The following is a 16353-nucleotide window of genomic DNA, read 5'->3' as shown; positions in this document are numbered from 1 at the left end:
GTGTTGCCATAGGCAAACGGGGGGAGGACAGAGAAGGGTGGTTCTTTGCAATAAGCCATTTTCCCGAACTCAAAGGGTGGGGGCAGGGAGGTCCCTTTAACCTCTGCTGTTTCCCAGGAGCTCAAGGCTCAGGTAAAATCCAACATTGTCAAGAGTGAGGACACTGTTGTCATTTGTGGGTTGCATCTGAAGATAGCAAGATTGTTGTGTCCTAGATGAAATAGAAGAATAAATAGATCACAGGCAATAGCCTTTTTTCTAATGACTGTTAAAACCTGGCGGAAGTGTGTAGGTCTCCCTGGGTAGAGCTGACGGTGGTGCTTCTAATATGACGCTGCTGGGCTATTCGCTGCTTCACCCCCTCGAGCTCAGGATCCTAGAGCGTCTCCAGGGGAAGCCTCCTGATTTTCTGCCAGAAGAGCCACACGTGGTCACCAGAACCCTCATGGCTGTGGTCTGGGCCAGAGTCAGGAAGCTGGGCCTCAGGCTGGGCACCGGCCAGGTTTCAGGTGTGTTCCCCAGGCAGGACGTGAAGAAGAGGCACCAGCGCCTGGTAGTTGGTGGTTCCTTCTGTGGTTTTTGGCTGGATGCTGGTCACCGACAGAGCATGAGGCTGGGCTCGCTTGGCTGGGGCTGCATCCCAGCACCGGGCATCATGCACCCAGGCAGCACGGATGAAAGGTGAGCCGTGCACACGGGCAGCACGGATGAAAGGTGAGCCGTGCACACGGGCAGCACGGATGAAAGGTGAGCCCTGACAGCAGCGGGGGTGCTTAGACCATACGCGTCGTGGGGGAAGGGTGAATCCATGCTATAGGGAATAAGGCTGGAGAGAGAAGTGGGAGCAGCTTGAATGCCGGGAGTTGGGACTTGGTGCTAAAGGCTGCAGGGAGCCCTTGAGAGTTTTGAGCTGATCCCACCTGTTTGGGGCCAGAAGGCTGAGGTTTCTGTTTGAGAGAAGACCCCGGGCTAGGAGTGGCCTGGCGCCCATCAAACACTCGTTGGGGGTTTGGGGTGGTGGGACCAGCCAGACACTGCAGCCCCAGCTGGAGCTGCTGAGTCTAGAAGGGAGAGCTGGTCATCCCTTCCCTGCTCTGCAGCTGGCTTCTAGCACCCCCTGCTGCCCATTCCTGGAAGCACACTGGGGCTTTGGGGAAGAAAATGAAAGGAAAGCAAAGGCTGCATCCCCCTGCAAGGTGGCACTGAGGACCCCTTGCTGCCATGGCCTCCACAATCCTAACTCCCCACTGACTCAGACTTTGAAATGTGCCCAATGTGCTTGGAAAGAAGGAAGTGTGTCTGGGGTCTGCTGGGCTCCTGTGCAGGGTTTATCGATGCTTACCTGAATGTTCTTTGAATGACTGCCTGGAAAATACATCCATTTGCTCTCTTTTGTTGAAAAAAAAAAAAGATGAAATTCACATAACATTCAATGGATCATTTTAAAGTGAGTAATTCAGTAGCATTCAATGCATTCAGAATGCTGTGCAGCTACCCCTCTGTGGTTTCAAAACGTTTTCCCCATCCCTGAAGAACACCCACTACCCATTAAACAATCCCTTCCTGCTCCTCCCTCCCCCACCCAATCCCCTGGCAACCACCAATCTGCTTTCTGTCTCTGGATTTGCCTACTCTGGACACCTCATATAAATGGAATCATAATACAAGTGTAGCCTTTGGTAGCTGGCTTCTTTCACTGAGCATAATGGTTTTGAGGTCCGGGAGTTCCCTGGAGGCCCAATGGTTAAGACGCCACTCTTCCACTGCAGGGGGCACGGGTGTGATCTCTGGTCAGGGAACTAAGATCCCACATGCCATGTGCCCCCCCAAAAATTTCGAGGTTCATCCCTATTGTAGCAGGGTTAGTACTTCATTCCTCTTTAAGGCTGAATAATATTCCACTGTGTGTATTACCACAATTTGTTTATTCATTCTTCTGTTGATGGACATTAGGACATTTCCACCTTTTGGCTCTTGTGAATCATGCTGCTATAAACACCCATAAACATGTACCCGAGTATGTGTTCAGTTCCTTTAGGTGTGTACCCAGGAGTGGAATGGCTGGGTCACATGGTAATTCTGCATTTAACTTTTTGAGGAACTGCCAAACTGCCTTCCATTTTGCATTCTCACCAGCCATGTATGAGGGTTCCTATGTCTCCACATCCTTGTCAACATTTACTAGTTTCTGTTTCAGTTTGATCGTCTTTTGTTTTGTCTGTTAGAGCCATCCTAGTGGCTGTGACGTGGTATCTCATGGTGGTTTTGATTTGCATTTCCCCAATGACTAATGATACTGAGCATCTTCTCATGTGTCTATTGGCCATTTATATGTCTTCTTTGGAGAAATGTCTATTCAAGTCCTTAGCTCATTTTTTTATTGGGTGCTTTGTCTTATAGTTGCTGAGTTGAAAGAGTTCATCTTTATACAAATTGCACAACACAAGGAAACTAGAGCTTGGACAGATTAAGTCACTTCCCAGGGTCTGGGAGCCAGGCCAGAACTCAGATCTTCACTTCTTCACCCCACTCCCTACCTCGACTGCAATTAGATTATTTTTGTGGCTGGAGCTATTGGCTCGTGCTGACCTGTGGAAGCCTCAGAAAAGCTATTAGAGAAGGAAAAGGTGAGAAGGAACAAAGGGGGTCCCCTCTTCTGAAAGGACTTCCCAAGGGCAAGAATCCTGGGGATGCCTTCTGTCCTGGAAGGGGCAGGATGTTCTGGAAGCTGATTCCTGGGTGGGCTCCTCTGGCTTCAGTGTGAGCACACATGTGCATGTGGCGTGTGCCTGTGCCTTCACGCATGTGCACAGGTGTGTGCATCTGTCAGTGTCACAGCTGCCAGGACCCACGCTACCCTTGTCCCCTCTATGCCTGTAGCGCCCACAGGCTGCCGTGGGAGGAAGAGACTGCAGAAAGCATGGCTGTGCAGGGCTGCCACCTGCTGGTTGCACTGGGCACTGCAGGCAGATGGCCTGTGGGTACCTGGCACCTGGTCTCCTGAGTCAGATGCCAAGGGAAGGATCCTTTCCTCTGACCCGAAGAAAGCAAAGTCCCCTGTGCCCCTGAGGACCTCCCCAGGGAACAGCTACAGGGGCCTGATAGTCTTGGCACCCTGAGCCCCCATCCAGTCAGATCAAGCCATCAGAATAAATCAAAATAATGTTTTTGAAAGCATAATATTAAATAATAGGATTCCAAAGGAAACCAGTTATCAAAATAGCAGTTGTAACATATGCACTTAGTGGAATAAGATCCAGTGGCAAGTCTAGTAGCAACTGTAATTTTGCAGACACGATCAGCATAAATGACACTGAGAAATTCACAACTGGGATGTGATGGGAACATACGGTGGGAAAATGTCTCAATGTGAGGCATTGCCATCTTGTATGGGGTGTGTAGCAACCATCACATCCCGTGATGGTTACTGATGGCAAAGTCACAGGAACTGCTGACAAGAGTTTGGGGGTTCTATCTACGGTGGAAGGGAATGCCTCGATTTAATTAAAGGTCTGCAACAAGGGAGATGTTATTTCTCACATCCAAGTTCATGAATTCTCTCCATGGATCCCTTGGGGGTCGGGCACCCCAGGTTAAGACCCCTGGCCCAGATCCTGTAGCCCAGATCCAGCCCAGCTTGCTCTTTTGGCCCCTGCTGCACCCTCCACAGCCTGGATCCCCCACCCCCCGACCCTCCCTCTCCAACACGTAATGAGGCATCATCCTCAGAAGACAGCCAGGGGCTTCCTGCTCTGATGGTGAACAAGCACCAGAGCTGGTTTCTGAAATGCTGTCACACTTTGGGGCAGCTTCAGGTCCTCCAGGCAGGGAAGGACACCCCCAGACAGTGGTCCCTCTCTCCAGGATACAGGTGCAGAGGTCTCAGGGTCCTGTCACCTGGACATCACCGCACAGCCCAAACCAGGGCTTCCAGGCCATTTGTCCTTCTGGACAATCTGGGGAGACACTGAGTCCTTTCCTTAGCATCTTCTCTTTCCTCTCCTAAATTCCAGACGTTGCAAAGCCATGAATTTGGGGGGGGGGGAGCATTTCTCCTCCCTTCCTTTTTCTCGATAATATTTAATGAGCACCTACTATGTGCCAGGCGTTACTCTAGGTGCTGGAACTAGAAATAGTGGACACAGCAGGCAAAGTCCCTTCCTTCCTGGAGTTTTTATTCTATGGATGGAGGCAGAGTAGATAAATAAATTAGTAAAATTAATAGTGTGTTAGCAAAGGATCAGTGCTCTTGGGGGGTGGCGGACGTAGGATACTGGAGGCAGGAAGTGCCACAGTCAGCCTCACTGAGCAGGTGACCTTGGAGCAGATGTGAAGGAGGCAAGGAGGGAGCCCCCGGCATGTGTAGGGAAGCCCTGAGAAGACAGAGCCAGAGGGATGAGCAGCAGGCGGTGAGGGCAGTGAGGTCAGAGGGCCCGGTTGTGTGGGCCTTGGGGACTCCAGGAGGACCCTGAGCTGAGAGACATTGAAGGGCTTGGGCAGAGGAGGACATGGATTCACGTGGGTCTGAGAGCACACTTCGCAGGGGAGGTGAGGGGCAGTGGAAGCCAACAGGACGGGGTTGGCCCCGCCGGGGAGAGGTGGGGCAGCAGAGACAGGGAGAAGTGGTTGGATTCTGGATCCGTTTTAAAGGACTTCCTGTTGGATGGATGCAGAGGCTGAGAGACAGAGCTACCGCAATGGATGTTTCCTGGGGCGGCAGAAATAAATACCACAAATTGGGTGGCTTAAAACAACAGAAATCTCTTCCCTCCCAGTTCTGGAGGCCTAAAGTCTGAAACCAAGGTGCTATGGGTTGGACTGTGTCCTTCCAAAATTCGGAAGTTGAAGTCCTAACCCCCAGCATGTCGGAATGGGGCTGAATCTGGAGATAAGTCTTTTCGAAAGGTAATTAAGATGAGGTCATCGGGGTGGCCTAATCCAATCTGACTGGTGTCCTTATAGGAAGAAGAAATTAGGACACAGACTCACAGAGGGTTGAGCAGGTGAGGACACAGGGAGAAGATGGCCGTCCACACGCCAAGGATGGAGGCCTCAGAAGGAACCAAACCAACCCTGCCGACACCTTGATCTGTGACTTCCAGCCTCTAGAACTGTGAGAAAACTTATTTCTATTGTTTAATCCACCCAGACTGTGAGGCATCATGATGGCAGCAGGAGCAATCTGCTCCGAGCCTCCTCCAGCTTCCGGGGTGGCCGGCACTCCTGGTGCTCCGTGGTTTGTGGACGCCTCAGTCCAACCTCTGCCTCCGTCACCTGGCCATCTTCCCAGTGTGTCTGTGTCTCTTCTCTATTTATAAAGACACGAATCATTGGATTTAGGGCCCACCCTATTCCAGTATGACCTCATCTTAACTTGATCACATCTGTAAAGACTATTTCCATATAAGGTCCCATTCACAGGTTCTGGGTGGACATAAATTGGGGGGGGGGGGGTCACTATTCAACCCAGTGTAGGTGAATTCATCTACGTTTCCTTGGAAACCCACTTTAATCCTGTCAGGCTTAAACTCTCGGAACCCTTCCAAGACACCCAGGCATGTCAAGGGTGACGGGCTTGTTAATGGAAAACATGGCTCTTATCAGGTATTGGCAAAACACACTCAATTGACTCTGACACCCTGTGGTCATGGAAACCCACAGCCTCTCACCAGCATCAATCTGGTCGCTCCTGGAACTATAGGCTGGTGGGAATAGCTGCCCAGCCCTCCTGCCATCTCAGACTGGGGTGTGGGTGTGGGGCAGGCTAATAGAGAATCGTGACAGTGCAAATAAGGATGCTCAGGTGAGATGCAGCTATGCTGGACAGAGCTGGACACTTGCTGCTACAGGCCTGCAATGGGCCAGTGACCAGGGCTGGTAAAGAAATACAGTGAGTTCCCCACAGGCTCCTCACCTGGCTGCAGTTCTGGAAACCTCCTGCAATCCCCCAGAGGAACATTCCAGACAGCCTAACAAATCAGGGAGCACTACCCTGGAAGGTGTCCTCGCCTGGGGTGAGAAGGGAGCCCGGAAGTGCCTGGCTTTGCCACCTGCCCGACAGCCTGCGTGCTCCCAAAGTTTGTGAGTCAAATATTCTACTGAACTGCGTCGCAGCTGGTGCATCTGTGCTTGGCAAAGTGACCCTCCCTCTCCAGCTCTCTTTTTTGCATTTTTATCCCAGTGGGTCTTTCTACCCAATCTCTTAAATGTAGCCAACAACTTGTTAAAAAAAAAAAATTTTTTTTAACTTCTGTAAGACTAACACCTGATTACCCCTATTTTTGCAGAGATGTAGCTCCCTTTAGAGCATGAAATACCATTTTTAAATTCTTTTGGGTGAGTTTTTTTTTTATCCTGGTTCGCTTGAAAGTTGGTGCAGCAATGGTGAGCTGTGGTCCTGACAGCAGGAAGTGGTTCTAAAATGATTCCTGGCTCTTGTCTATTAAGAAGACTTTAAAATAACTCAAGGTTTCATTTGATCCTCTAACCAGTTGTCCAGGGCATGAGGGTGCCATGCCACACCCAGATTCCTTCCCACCCTGACCCCTGACCCCTGCGTGGGGGACCAGAGGAAAGGGGTGTGGCAACATCCACCCCACGTGGCAGCCATGCTGCAGCCCAAGAAGTTCCCTAAATGACTTCGCTCATTGAAAGTGGGGCCTCCAGGGTGGCACAGTAGGGCTGGGTCAGGGTCCATCCTCACCCATGTCCAGCTCCTCGAAGCACGGGGCACACCTGCTGGATGCTGGGTGGTGCGGGTGGTGGCAGCAGAGCAGAGGCAATTCAGAAAAACTCCTGAACCTCTTACAGAGGAAAAAGAGCACAGGATGGGGGTAGACTAGAGCTCTGCAACTCGAAGTGAGGTCCTGGGGCGAGCAGCACCAGCAACATCTGAAATCTTGTTAGAAATGCAGAATCCCAACCCCAGGCAGAATCCAGACGCCCTGCATGAAAGTATGTCATCTAACAAGACCTCCAATGATTCTCATCACGTCCAAGTTCAAGAAGCCCAGCTGGAGATGGGCGGTTCTCATACTTGACGCACCAGGGCTGCCCCCTCCCCGGGAGTTGACGCAGGTGTGGCCTGGGACCCAGGGATCTGCATTTCCAAGTGCCCAGGTGTGCCCTACGTCCCACTCTGATCAAGAACATGATGGGGACACCCTGCTGCGCCCGAGAACCACTCTTGCTGCTTGCAAGGCCCCCACGTCCACGTGCAGAAAAGAAAGAGACTCTGGTCACCCACCATATGCTTGGCTATCCTCAGAGCACACAAGCTTTATTCGGCAATAATGGCAGGATGTCATGAGTATGAGCTGCACAACCGTGGAAACGCTGTTTTCAGCACAAAGTCTGAGAGCAAACGATGATAGCAACAGAGCTCGACCCCCGCCCCAGGTCCTGCCTCCCCTCCCCAGACAGGCCCAGGTTGCTCCCCACTCCTGCAGTTCAATGGGGACCTAATTGTGGCCTCCCTCAGTACCCATAACATGCTCTCTGCACATGCTCTGCTTTCCCCAGGCCGCTGGGCCAAAGAGAGAGGAGCAAGCTGGCCCCCAACCCTGGGCTCCATCCAATCCCACCTCTTTCTTCCCAAAGCCACCCTGGGAGTCGCTGGGGGCGGGGGGGGGGAGGCAAGAATACTGTCTCCCCACCCCGCCCCAGGGAACCCAAGTCCTCTTGGCTTGACTCTTCTTTTGCTGCAAAGCCTTTTCCTCAATGAAAGTTTAACATGGACTCAATAAAAGAAGGTGCTATTTATAAAGCACTTCACACTCACAAAGCATCAGCCCTGCCCCCACCCAACCCCCAGCAAGCAGACAGGGAACAGGGCATCCTTAGAAAGGGACCCAGTAGCCACAGGGACAGCACACAAAGGGAGGAGCCAGGCCCAGGAGCTGTCGAGGCCATGTGGGAAAGGTCAGATTTCATCTTAGTCCTGATTCAGGGTACAACCAACTCACTGATACAGAGGAAATCATCCGAAATGTCTGAGTGACGTGTGTGCTCGCTTGTCTCTGTATGTATGACCTTTCGTGATGTAGCCTTAAATTAGCCATTTGTGACCTTCCTCCCAGCTCTGACTCAGGCAGGGCTGTCTGGGGGAGGGAAGTGTGAACCCAGACGGACGGCACATGTGCCAGGAGAGGAGGAACGGGCGGGGGGCAGCTGCGCACATGTAGGAGCAAATGGGGACCACATCCGGTGTTGGAGTCCTGCCTGGGGCCTCTTCAGAGGCAAGGGGTGGGGTGGGCTGACTGAGAGGGACTTGCGACTGTACAGATGGGGGGATGGCTGGGGGGTGTGACGCAAGGGCGCTTGTGGAGGCAGCTGGCCTGTACAGATGGACGGCCGTCAAGGACGGACGGCCCTGCACACGGGAACCCCTCCTGCTGGGTGGTGTGCGCCACCCTGCCCCACCCTCCCAGTCGGCAGTCAGTTAACGCTGAAATGGGGTGGGGTGGGGGGAGGTCCTCACACCGTGTAAGTTTTGACGGACTTGTAGAGGGGCGGCAGCAGCCCATGGTGCTCGCGGACGACTTCCAGGTACTCGGACGGTGTCTCCAGCAAGAAGGGCCCACAGCACATCTGGCAGCAGCACCTGACCCCAGTGGGCGGCTCCGGGTTCTTGTCAGACATGGGGGAAAAGTCAAAATCAGCCACCTATGGTGAACAAAACCCCACTGGTCAATCACCCACCCACCCGCTGGGAGCCCCCGTTAGATGGCCTTACGAGCTCAGCTGCCTGGCTGGGTGGCCTTACGAGCTCAGCTGCCTGGTAGCAGCACGCACAGCAATGCCTTCCTGGTGTCACGCAGTGCTTCCCTGTGCCTTTGGCTGTTCTGCTCTCTGGGGCTCTCCCGCTTTCGGCTGCCCTCCCCCCTACCAGCTCATGGGCACAGCTGCCGGGCAAAGGGCAAGTGTAGAAGGAGGTAAGTCACATGGGAAGCAGCCAAGTCATCGAATGGGCCCCATCTATGGATGCCTCTTGGGCACATCACCCCCAACCCCAGGGTCTTCCTCTGACATCCAGACCACCGTGTGGCCCCCAGCCTGTCCACAGATCCTCCCCTATCAGGGCCCAGGAGTCCAACCCCCACCCCACCGAGCACCCACCTCCACCATATCCTTCTGATGAGCGGCATTCCGCAGGGTCATGTACATGATGAAGGCCAGCATCATGGTGATAAGCGTGGCACACGGGAAAGCAAAGACAGCCGGCTGGATGCCTGGGAGTGAGAGAGGGTGAAGTCATGAGCCTGAGGAGCTGGTGCTGAATCCTAGCTCTCAGGAGGAGATAATGGGGAGAGAACAAAGCCAACCAGAGCCTTTTTTCCTCCTTGTGTACTTGCATCCCAACTAGGGAACCCCAACAGGCAAATCCAGGATTTCACAAAAACCAAGTTGGGGTATGTGGGGGTTTTTAAAGTTTTACTTGATAGTAACTTTTAAGGGGTGCAACTAAATTTCACACCAGAGTGTAGGCTGACTTGCTCCTAATGAGCAGCATAGGACAGAGTGATGACATACAACTTAGAGCTGAGGCCATGAAACACGAAGCAGCTTCCTCCTTGCTCTCTCTCAGCTGACTTGCGTTGGGGAAGGAAAGCCAAGTTGTGGGGACACCCAGGCAGCCCTGTGACCTCTGACAGCTCTGGGCTCACTCACTTATCCTGTTGCCAAGAAGCCACATGGCAGAGCAGGAAGGGCCCAGGGGGTCCCAGGTTTGAATCCTGGCTCTGATGGTAATGCTGACCCACGAGGCTGCCACGGGGATGTGACCAGCTGAAGCAGGTGCAAGGCCAGCGATCAGCAAGTGTGGCTTCCTTCTTGCTCCCCCCCTGCCCCGGGAGAGCCACCACCATATGCCATGAGGCTCTGTCTCCCGAGGAAAGGAGGTACTGATTACCTGTAGTGCTGTCTTTCTCTGCAGAATTCAGGGGGATCCCAGACACTCAGTGCCCAGGAGGTACTGGGGGAAGCCCAGCATGGCCCAAGACCCCCAGTGAGACCCACAGGTCACAGAATCTGCCTGGCCTACAAGGTCAGCCAGGGCCCAGAGTGGAGTGTGGCATCTGCTCAAGGGCTCAGAAGGACTGGGGAGACTGGAGGGAACAGTGACAGCATCTGGTGCATTTACAGGGCCAACCTTGGGGACAAGTGCAGCTGGAAGAGTGTCCCCTTTTGTTCTGTGCAGGGTGAGACCTGGCCGGGCATCTAAAAGACCATCCCTAGGATTCTGGGATCCTACTTTCTCCTCTACATAAGAAAGTCTTTTTCTGGGGTCACAGAAGAGGCTCCCCTGGAAATGAAGTGTAGGACCTGATACTGCCATCAGTCATTCCTGTGGCTGTAAGCCAGTGGCTGGTCCTCACGATGGTTTGGGGAAGGGTATTCCAGGGGTGATGGCTGGGCGCCCTTATGAACGACAGAGACTGTGCTGCACACTTTCTCAGCTGCTCACCCTCCCTGGGAGACTCATGACAGCCCCATGAGTCCAGCACAGTCACCGTTGGAGATGCTTGTTTTAGGGGTAGCAGCAGCACCAAGAGGGAGGTGATGGGATGGGGGTGATTGTGGTGAAGGATGGAGGGCTTGTGCTGGGGACAAGTGTGGCAGTGGTAACGTGTGGAGGGACACTAACCACTGTCATTGGTGGTGCCAACAAGAGAGCTGAAGTTGAGATGATGCTGGTGCAGCACGGTATGGCTGGCATTGGTCCAAATGTTTGGTGCAGGGACCGGTAGCAGGGGTGTTAACGGCTAGTGCTGATGGTGGTAAGGGTGGTCGCAATGGCAGCTCTGGTGCTGGCTCTTGAAGCTGCTAGAAGAACTGCCTGTAGCATGTGGCAATGGTGGCAGTGGTGTTGGGCAAGTTGGCTGGCAGTAGCTGAGTTGGCTGTTGTTACTGCTAGTGGTGCTGGTATGGAGGGTAGTGTTGGTGGAACTGAGTGGTGCTGGTATTGGGGAGCTAGAGCAGTTGTCGATCACCCTACAGAGTTTGGTGGTGGCGCTACGGGTGGTCCATCAATGGTGTCGTCTGGGGCCAGTAGGGTTACTGACGATTCTAGTGTTGGTAGGACTGGTTGTTGACCGTCGTTGGGGGAGTTGGCTGGTGGCAGCACACTGTTGGTGGTGGCAGCATTGACTGGCTTTTGCTGCCTTTGGAGAGCAGAGGCGAGGTGTCACTTACTGGAGGGCCACACCTGGATCTTGTGGTACTGATGCGTCTTGCTGATGACGTTCTCGGCCTGGATGCTGAAGCAGTAGTCCCCAGGATCCCTGAAGATGTGGGTCAGGTTGTAAGCCATGCTGTCCACTGACACAGGGTGGCATTCCCCTTCCTCCAGCGGGAGGCACTCGGGTTTAAGACGCCAGCACACGTTCAGAGGGGGGCTGCAGGGAAATGGGGGCATTTTTTTCAGCGATGGCTCCGCAAGGAGTGTGAACACAGACCAAGTCCAAGAAAGGCCAGGTACTCATGAACTTCAGTGTCCTTTCCAGGACAGAACACCCAGCTTCCCTGGCCTCCAGGGAAGGCAACAGTATATAAGAGATGGCCCGGGACTCCAAGGGAATGCTAGGCCAGTGAGGCAAACAGGGATATGCACAGACTGCTGGAAGAGGCAGAATGAGTGCTCCAATGACGCACTTGCTGTGCCGTGGAAGCACAGGGGATAGGTGAGCACATTCTTAATGAGGAAGTCAGGGAAGGCTTCCCAGAGGAGGTGGCATTTGAATAGGGTCTGAAAGGATAAGTTGGCTTTTAATAGGTTTGAAGGGTGAGGTCAGGGAATTCCCTGGCGGTCCTGTGGTCAGGACTCCACACTTTCACTACCGAGGGCACAGATTCAATCCCTGGTCGGGGAACTAAGATCCCACAAGCCCCAAGGTGCAGCCAAAAAAAAAAAAAAAAGAAGAAGGGGTGAGGGATTCCAAGTTATCCACTTGCCACAGCACAGGCACAGAATCTGGAAAATGCAGGGCCATCTAAAGAATTCCGAGAGAGCGTTCCTATCTCACACGACCCCAGATCAGAGTAAAACACACACTCACGCTGCTTCAATGATCAGGCCTACCAAGCACAAGTGGCTTCCCCCTCGGCTCTCTAAGTACCGAGCTCTTGTCTCCAAAGCCCCCTGAAAGCTTCAGAAGCCGCCTCCAGCCCCTTGGCTTGTCTTCCTCCTTCCTTGGCTGCTTTGCCTCCTCCCATCCTAGCCTTGTTTTCTCTGGCGTGTCCCCTCGTCGGGAGATGGGGTGTTGGTCTTCCCCACCAGAGTCCTTGGAGGGCTGGGCCCCGACCACTATTTTTTTGCAGCCGCATCCATCCCAGTGGCCCCAGAGAGGGGCTCCCTTGTGGGGAGAACATGCCTAGCATCTCCCCGTCTCATCACTTCCTACAAGCTCAGCCTAATGGCATCCTTGGCAGGAGCAGGGCCAGGTCCTAACTGAGACGGCTTGCTTTCCAGGGGCTGGAAGGCAGGCCCAGTCACATGTGGAAGGCTTTTCACAGGAGTGGTCCCCCATCTGCCTTTGCCGTGATGCTCACATTGCAGACAGCCCTGCAAGGCCAGTGCTCCCTCCCCTGGATCCTGAGAATGGAGCCGTGTCGGTGATTCTCCCACGGCATGGTCAAGGGTGGCATGGGCCCCTCAGGGATGGAGCAAGGTCAGGAGCCTCTGAGGGGGAGCGTGGGCAGGACCACAGTCATGCACAGTGTGCTCTGGGCTTCACTCACCTCCCCAGGAAGTTCAAGGTCACTATCATCTTTTGGAAGGTCTGAATGAGGGTGGGCCCCAAGATCTGGATGCCTCGAAGGGTTTCTGAAAGCAGAGAAGACGTCGTTATACCTGGTGGCTGATGACAGCTGTCTCAGGGCTTCCGGGGCCCCGAGGCTGTGTGACCACCACCCTGTCCTCCTCTTGCCCCTCCCCAAGGGCAGGTCACAGGTCACATCCAGGGCATGCCCGGGTCTTGCAGGAAGCAAGCAGGGCTCTGATGGGCAGGGCGTGGGGCTGGCTTAGCATAACCACCTCCTCCCCCATCATCTGTGCTGTGCAGGGAGGGGAGTGAGAGGGGGGTGGTGGCCGGAACCCCATCAACATGACCGAGGAATCTGCTGCAGCTGCTCCAACACCCGTCTTGCCAAGGCCAGGAGAGGCAGGCTGCGTGCCTCTCCCTGCGCAGCTGACTGAGGCTGTCCCAGCCCCGACAGGATGGTCCTTGACGGGAATGAGGAGTGACAGGGGTGCACCAGATCACAGCAGTGTCTGGGCTCTGCCACTTGGCGGCCACCTGACCTCCTCCATGGCCTGCAGTGCCCTCTTGGAAGTGGGGAATGACAGACCGCTCAGAGGGCTGCCAGGGAACAGGAGACAGGCTGTGCATCCGAGCTCAGCTCAGAGCCCAACTGGAGCCACTCTGATCTCCACGTGACCCAGCCCTGGAAGGAGTGGTACCCAGGGCTCCCCAGTGGGCCACATGCTCCACCCACACCAACCCCCAGAGACCCACCCTGCAGCTTTAGCGAAGCGGAGAAGTCGCCGGTCTTCTGCAGGATGCCCTTCCCGACGTCCGGCGTTACCTGCTCCCACTCCGCCACCACCTTGACCTTCACAGTGAAGGACCCAATGATGGAGTAGTTATAATAGACCGTAGCATCTTTGGTCACCATCTGGGTCCTATAAGGTGATCGGGAGGAGAGATGACAAAAGTGACTCGTGACTTCTTAGAGTGGCTGTACAGTGACACATTCAGACCAGTGCCTTGCAAGCAAAAACGTCATCCCAGCAGCAGTCCCCAGAGCCAGCCAGGGCATGAGGTCAGCTGTACCCGGGTAGAGTGGCTGCTGTTGTCTTTGCATTTGTAAGTTACGGGAAGGAGACCTCCTGGCAACAGGTGCCTGTCACCTGCCAGGAAGTGCTCTGCACCCCCAGCCAGGAACCTGGGAAAGGCCATGTGTTAGACAGGGATGATCTTGGGAGGGGAGAAGTATGAATGCTGGAGTTAAGACACACCTGGCTTTGAATCTCCGCTCCAGATTTTCTATCTACATAACTCTAAGCCTTATTTTTCTCATCTGTAAAACAGGAAGAACCATACCTCCTCAGAAGTTATAACATATTAAGTGTATAACATCATGCTTTTTCCATACAATTACCTGAATCACTTCAAAAGGAACTCTAGTAACAATAAAGAAAATGCTTTTGTTCATTCCCTGATGCTTTTTACATAGGAAGTTTATCAAATTACCTATTACATATCTTCCAAATATTTTCTCCCAGTTTAACCTTTATCTTTTGGTTTGATTTACTTCTTTCATTTCAAATTTTAAACCTGATGATGCCAAACTTAGCATTTTTTCCTTCACAGTTTCTGCCTTTTATTTGTATTCTTAGAAAAGTCTTCCCCACTGCCAACCTACCCAATCTCAGGGGATCATCTACACTCCAGTCTAGACCTGGTTCATTATGTTTACTATTTTAAATCTATCTGGAATAGCTTTTGTTAGGGATTAGATTGTTTTTCTCCCAGTTAACTAGTACCATTTATGAAATAATCTATGTTTATTCACTGGCTGGAAATAACACTGTTATCATATAATTCATGTGTATATAAACTTAGGTTTGTTTCTGCTTTTTCTAGTCTGTTCCATTGAGCTGCTTTTCTTGCTGAAGATTATTTGTAGCTTTTAAAATACATTTATATATGCATTTCTAGCTCCTTTCCCCATCCCTGTTCACCATCACTTTGCTTTTCTGATCATTTCTTTTTCTTCTTACAATATTGAGAAATTCTCTCTTCATTTTTTAAGTCTTTTTAAGAGTCAGTACAATTTGTGGTTTTACTTACATCAACACTACAATTTTAGGCTAAGTTTATTGTCTCGGTTTTTGTTTGATAACTTATGAAAGATTTTTTCAATTGCTATTGTATGGAAAAGCTAAGAATCTTTGTATTAACCAGCCATATCACTAAAATCTCTTTTCAGTTTTAAGATTTTTCAGTTGAGTCTCCTGTGTTTTCCAGGTAAAGAGTACTGTCGTCTGTGCATGATGATTTTTGTTTCTTCCTTTACAACATTTGTATTTCATCTTTTTCTATTTCATTGGCTAGTCAAAAATGTTCAGTTACAATAGAAATAGTGAATAAAGTCTTTAACACGAAAAGAAATACCCCTAATAAATATGGAGACTGTCCCCTGGTTTAAGATAGATGTTCACGTTATAAAACCATATATAGGGACTCCCCTGGTTGCACAGTGGTTAAGACTCTCAATGCAGTGGGCCTGGGTTTGATCCCTGGCCAGGGAACTAGATCCTATATGCATGCCACAACTAAGAGTTCAAATGCCACAACTAAGAGTTCAAATGCCACAACTAAGGAGCCCACATGCCACAACTAAGACCCAGCGCAACCAAATAAATAAATATTTAAAAAAAAAAAAAATGTCAACTTAGGAAAAAATAAAAGAAAAAAAAAAACATATACATACAGGGAATTCCCTGATGGTCCAGTGGTTAGGATTCTGCACTTTCACTGCCGAGGGCATGGGTTCAACCTCTGGCAGGGAACTAAGATCCCACAAGCCACATGGTGCAGCCAAAAAAAAAAAAAACAACCATATATACACATATACTCACATATATATAACTGTATATGTGTATTTGTAGACATACATGTACCTATGTATGTATATACACTGTGTGTAATATTTGTATGTATATATACATGTGTACATATTTATAAAATTGCTTATTTATACACAAAATTTAGATGACCTATAGAACCTCTGTCAGGTTCCAAAAAATATTCTTATTGGAATTTGCATTAAACTTACAGAATAACTGGGGGGAAAAAGACATCTTTACAATTAGACATCTTTACAATTTACTCACCACTCTGGACATGGTGTATATACCCATTTACTCAAATCTTTGCTTTTCTATTTTCTTTCTCAGTAGCTCTCTAGTTTTCTTCACACAGGATCTTGCCCATTTCCAGGTAGGCCTGACCGACCCTGCACTTCCTGACCTGCCTCCCCCAATTGTGTGGAGAGATGTACGGAGAATGAACCTGGAACACCTGAGCTCCACCATGCAAGTACAACAGCGTGTGCCGTCGGCTGGCCAGGTCCCTCCAGAGTCAAAGGGAGAAAAATCTTACCTACCTTGACCTGCCTTAAAGGGCTGTTCTGGGCACCAATGACCCCCTCTACTAGGTGAAAGGCACCTTGAAGGCAGGTCCTGTGACTGGCTCACACTGGTCCCTGTGGACCCTGAGTTTGGCACAGAGCAGGTGCACAAGGCATGTTTGGAGAGAGAGTCAGCAGGTGAAGATGGGAGAGGACAGA

General features: G+C 51.6%; 1 protein-coding gene across 1 annotated transcript in view; it reads right to left on the bottom strand.

Moving 5' to 3' along the window:
- Positions 1-7290: 7290 nt before the first annotated feature.
- The window catches only part of TMEM130 (transmembrane protein 130), a 16057-nt gene continuing 6994 nt past the window's right edge, over positions 7291-16353 (bottom strand). Inside the window, exons 3-8 of the mRNA XM_057749559.1 lie at positions 13875-13944; positions 13515-13681; positions 12739-12823; positions 11194-11396; positions 9118-9230; positions 7291-8664 (exon numbers count right to left, since the gene is read on the bottom strand). Coding sequence (XP_057605542.1) covers positions 8476-8664; positions 9118-9230; positions 11194-11396; positions 12739-12823; positions 13515-13681; positions 13875-13944 — 827 coding nt within the window. The 3' untranslated portion in view covers positions 7291-8475. The remainder of the gene's footprint in view (positions 8665-9117; positions 9231-11193; positions 11397-12738; positions 12824-13514; positions 13682-13874; positions 13945-16353) is intronic.

Source organism: Hippopotamus amphibius, chromosome 9 (genome assembly GCF_030028045.1).
Source record: "Hippopotamus amphibius kiboko isolate mHipAmp2 chromosome 9, mHipAmp2.hap2, whole genome shotgun sequence".
Taxonomy (NCBI): Eukaryota; Metazoa; Chordata; class Mammalia; order Artiodactyla; family Hippopotamidae; genus Hippopotamus; species Hippopotamus amphibius.
This window is presented reverse-complemented; position numbering and strand designations above follow the sequence as displayed.